This window comes from Pteropus vampyrus, unplaced genomic scaffold (assembly GCF_000151845.1).
Source record: "Pteropus vampyrus isolate Shadow unplaced genomic scaffold, Pvam_2.0 Scaffold50, whole genome shotgun sequence".
Taxonomy (NCBI): domain Eukaryota; kingdom Metazoa; phylum Chordata; class Mammalia; order Chiroptera; family Pteropodidae; genus Pteropus; species Pteropus vampyrus.
In genome coordinates this window covers 2,878,996-2,882,013 of record NW_011888831.1, presented here as the reverse complement: position 1 = coordinate 2,882,013, position 3,018 = coordinate 2,878,996, and the positions used below count along the sequence as shown (strand labels likewise).

General features: G+C 52.3%; 1 protein-coding gene across 1 annotated transcript in view; it reads right to left on the bottom strand.

Annotated features, from left to right (window-relative positions):
• Positions 1–2,342, bottom strand: part of ITGAE (integrin subunit alpha E) — a 56,527-nt gene extending 54,185 nt beyond the window's left edge. Inside the window, 1 exon segment of the mRNA XM_023530369.1 lies at positions 2,241–2,342. Within this exon segment, the coding sequence (XP_023386137.1) occupies positions 2,241–2,274 (34 nt within the window). The 5' untranslated portion in view covers positions 2,275–2,342.
• Between the last annotated feature and the right edge of the window lie 676 nt (positions 2,343–3,018).

Below are 3,018 nucleotides of genomic sequence, written 5' to 3'. Positions count from 1 at the left end.
CCACGACAACCCCCAGCTTCCAGCAGGGCCTAGCAGGACCCCAGGCTTCAGCTGGAAGGCTGAATGAATGTCAGCAGAGCAGACCCTGAACTCTGGCTCCTTCACCTCTGTAAGGTTTTGTAGGCTGATAGCAGAGTTCCCTTCTTGACACAAGGGACGTAGACTCAACTTCTGACTCCAGGAGAAGTGAGTGGCTTTAATCACAGAATGAGCCAGGGGTGAAGACTGACCTGGGGACAGCAGACCATTGGACAGCAGAGTGAGATGGGCCTGGAGGTGGGGAGGGGGTGGGCAGCTTGAGGGTTTCAGTGTTATCTGTGTATCTGTACCTGACTGAAAACCTCCCTCAGACAATTGATGTTATCTGCTCCCAAAGATGAGAAGTGGACATGACCACAGAGGGTGGCCTGGGAAAGGTGAAAGATCTAGGTCAAGCCAGGAACAGTTCTGGATTCTCCTTAGCCTAGGGAGGCCGGGCCAGGCACAGGATTCAGGGCCCTGGGTCTGGGGTCACAGTCTAAGGAGTTCCTCCTACTCTTCCTGGCACCTCCTTGTCACTTTCTGACTCCCCCGTCTTCATGACTCAGTGCTAGTATTATCTCCTCCAGGAAGCACTCCAGGATTGGTCCATTCCTGTTTTAAGACCTCACAGCTGGGAACAGAACTGTCATTTCATTTCTCTCACCCAGACTGGAACTGCCGGGGCCTGCTCTCACACCCTTCCCATAACTTAGCCAAGTTGTAAGCTAAGTGATTTCATTGCAAGCCTGCTCCATGTTGCTCTCTGCTGTCTATCTGCTTGAGGAGTGCCTAGCCTCAGAAGGGGAGTTGATAAATGTCATCTGGATTGACATTTCTAAGAAAGGTGCTGAAGTGATGGCTGGTCGTTTGAGTCCACAGGAGACAAACAAGCAGGAGCCCAGTGATGCCAGGGTGAGTAACCCAAGCCAGGGGGTATATTCTAGAGCTGGGAGGCAGGACAGGGGCCTAGCAGAAGCCCCATTTCTATTAATACTTGCTTGTAACCCTGGACAGTCACTGCCCCTCTCTGGGCCTCAGTCACCTCTTCCATACTGGGAGGGGGTGGACCAGAGTCTAAGCATTTTCTTCAGGCATTCTTGGTGATGGGAGATCACAGCCATAAATCATAAAAGGCTTGAGACTCTCTCTCTATACTCCATGTGTCACTGAAAGTAATGTCTAAACTGTAAAATAAGGAAAGAAAGGTTCAACCAAGTTCTGACATTTCTGTGATGACTATTTCTATGTTTTTGAAATATTATATACTGAAATATATGCTTCGCTGGTACTCTGCCTCTTGGTGATCTAGCCCCATGGTGGATGCTAACCCTGAGTCTCCTTCCAGCATGGACTCAGCACTCAGTCTGGTGCTTACCTGCTGACTCTGGCCCATCCTTCATGAACTCAGTCCCCCAGGAGCCATGAAACTACTTCTACCTGATGTCCATCTCATTCTTGTCAAGCTTCTGACCAGAGCAGGAGATCTCAGAAAGCCTGCCCAGATCACCAAGCAGGACCGCCCTGGCCTCAGGGTGACCTGAGCAGTCTCCAGGGGCTGGTTGACCATGCTCAAACCCATCCCTGGAGACTTGTGGGCAGGTGCAGGCTCAGGGCTTGGCTTGTCCAAGTGGCTTCCATGCGAGGTCAGAATGGGACCCCCAGGGAAGTGAGAAAAAAAAGTGTTCCTCTCTCCTCATACACGCAGATTCTTATACTGGAACCAACATCAGGAACAGGAAGCGGGCTCCCCGAATGCCTTCACCCTCTACCACACAAACACTCCCACAGTCCCTTGTCAACGCTTACATTCTCACAGGGTCCTCACCTTCGTCAGCTGAACCCCTGGTCTAGAGAAGGGTGCTCTGCTCGGGGAAAGGGATGGGCATTGTCAGCCTCCACTCTGAGACTAAATTCGGCACAAACCTAACCTGCCCAGAGTGGGTGCCGTGGGGAGAGGGCTCAGGGTGAGGAAGGGAGGCTGGCTGGAGAAGAAACAGGGTGGGAGAGCTTTGGAGTCCAAAGCCACAGGATGTCAGCACTGTCCACAGAGCCTCAGAGGCCCTTCTGAGGAAGCCTGGGGATCTGACCCACCCAGCAAGAGCATCTCCCTGAGGATATTCCCACATTTTCTATGCCCTATCAGACAGACAGGCAGGCAGACAGACAAGGCTGTGCTGATGGCATGGCAGCCCCTCAGGGCAGAGGGGAGGCTAACTTACTGGTCACGCAGAGCAGAGTGTGGAAGAGCCACATCCTAGCTGGAGCAGAGGCAGCGACTTGGGCCCCCGGCCTGCTCAGCTTCCCTTCTCAGCTGGGGCGCCAGGAGGCGGGGACAGAAACACATACATAGGCAAGGACCCACAAACAGACAGGCACTTTCAAGAAGACACAGACGCTCCCACTTGTACACAGCTGGCTGCGTGGCTTCCTTAGCAGTTGCAGGCTGGGTCCTGGGAGCTTGGAGACACCTGTCAGCCCTGTCCATCATCCACACTTTTGTGGAACTGTGAGCTAAGGTGTGGACTAGGAACACAACTCTGGGTGTCCCTGGGGTGAGGTGGAGGAGCAGTATTAATCTGACGTTTATTATCCATTTGAGTCCCAGTCCCCTGCCCTAGAACCCACCACCAGACACCTCAGCCCATTACCCAGTTGTCTCGGCAGTGAGAATGGGTCTCCCTTCTTACAGAAAATGCTCCACAGCCAGAAACTGGGCTGCTGCACCAGGCCCCACACTCGGCCCTACACAAAAGGCTTTGAGGCAGTGGAGGGCCAGGTGGATTGAAAGATCCAGAACATTCACTGAAATCACTTTCTCAGTTTGCCTTTGGCTGCATTCTCTTTAAAACCTGGCTACAGCGCCATGATGCCAGAACTAATTTAACAGAGCTCTGAGCTACCAGAACAATGGAAAAGGAAAAATTCCATAAATCTTTCAGCATATCTCTGATCTTGATACCTCTGTAGACTGCCAAGTCTATAGCCATATTTAAATGC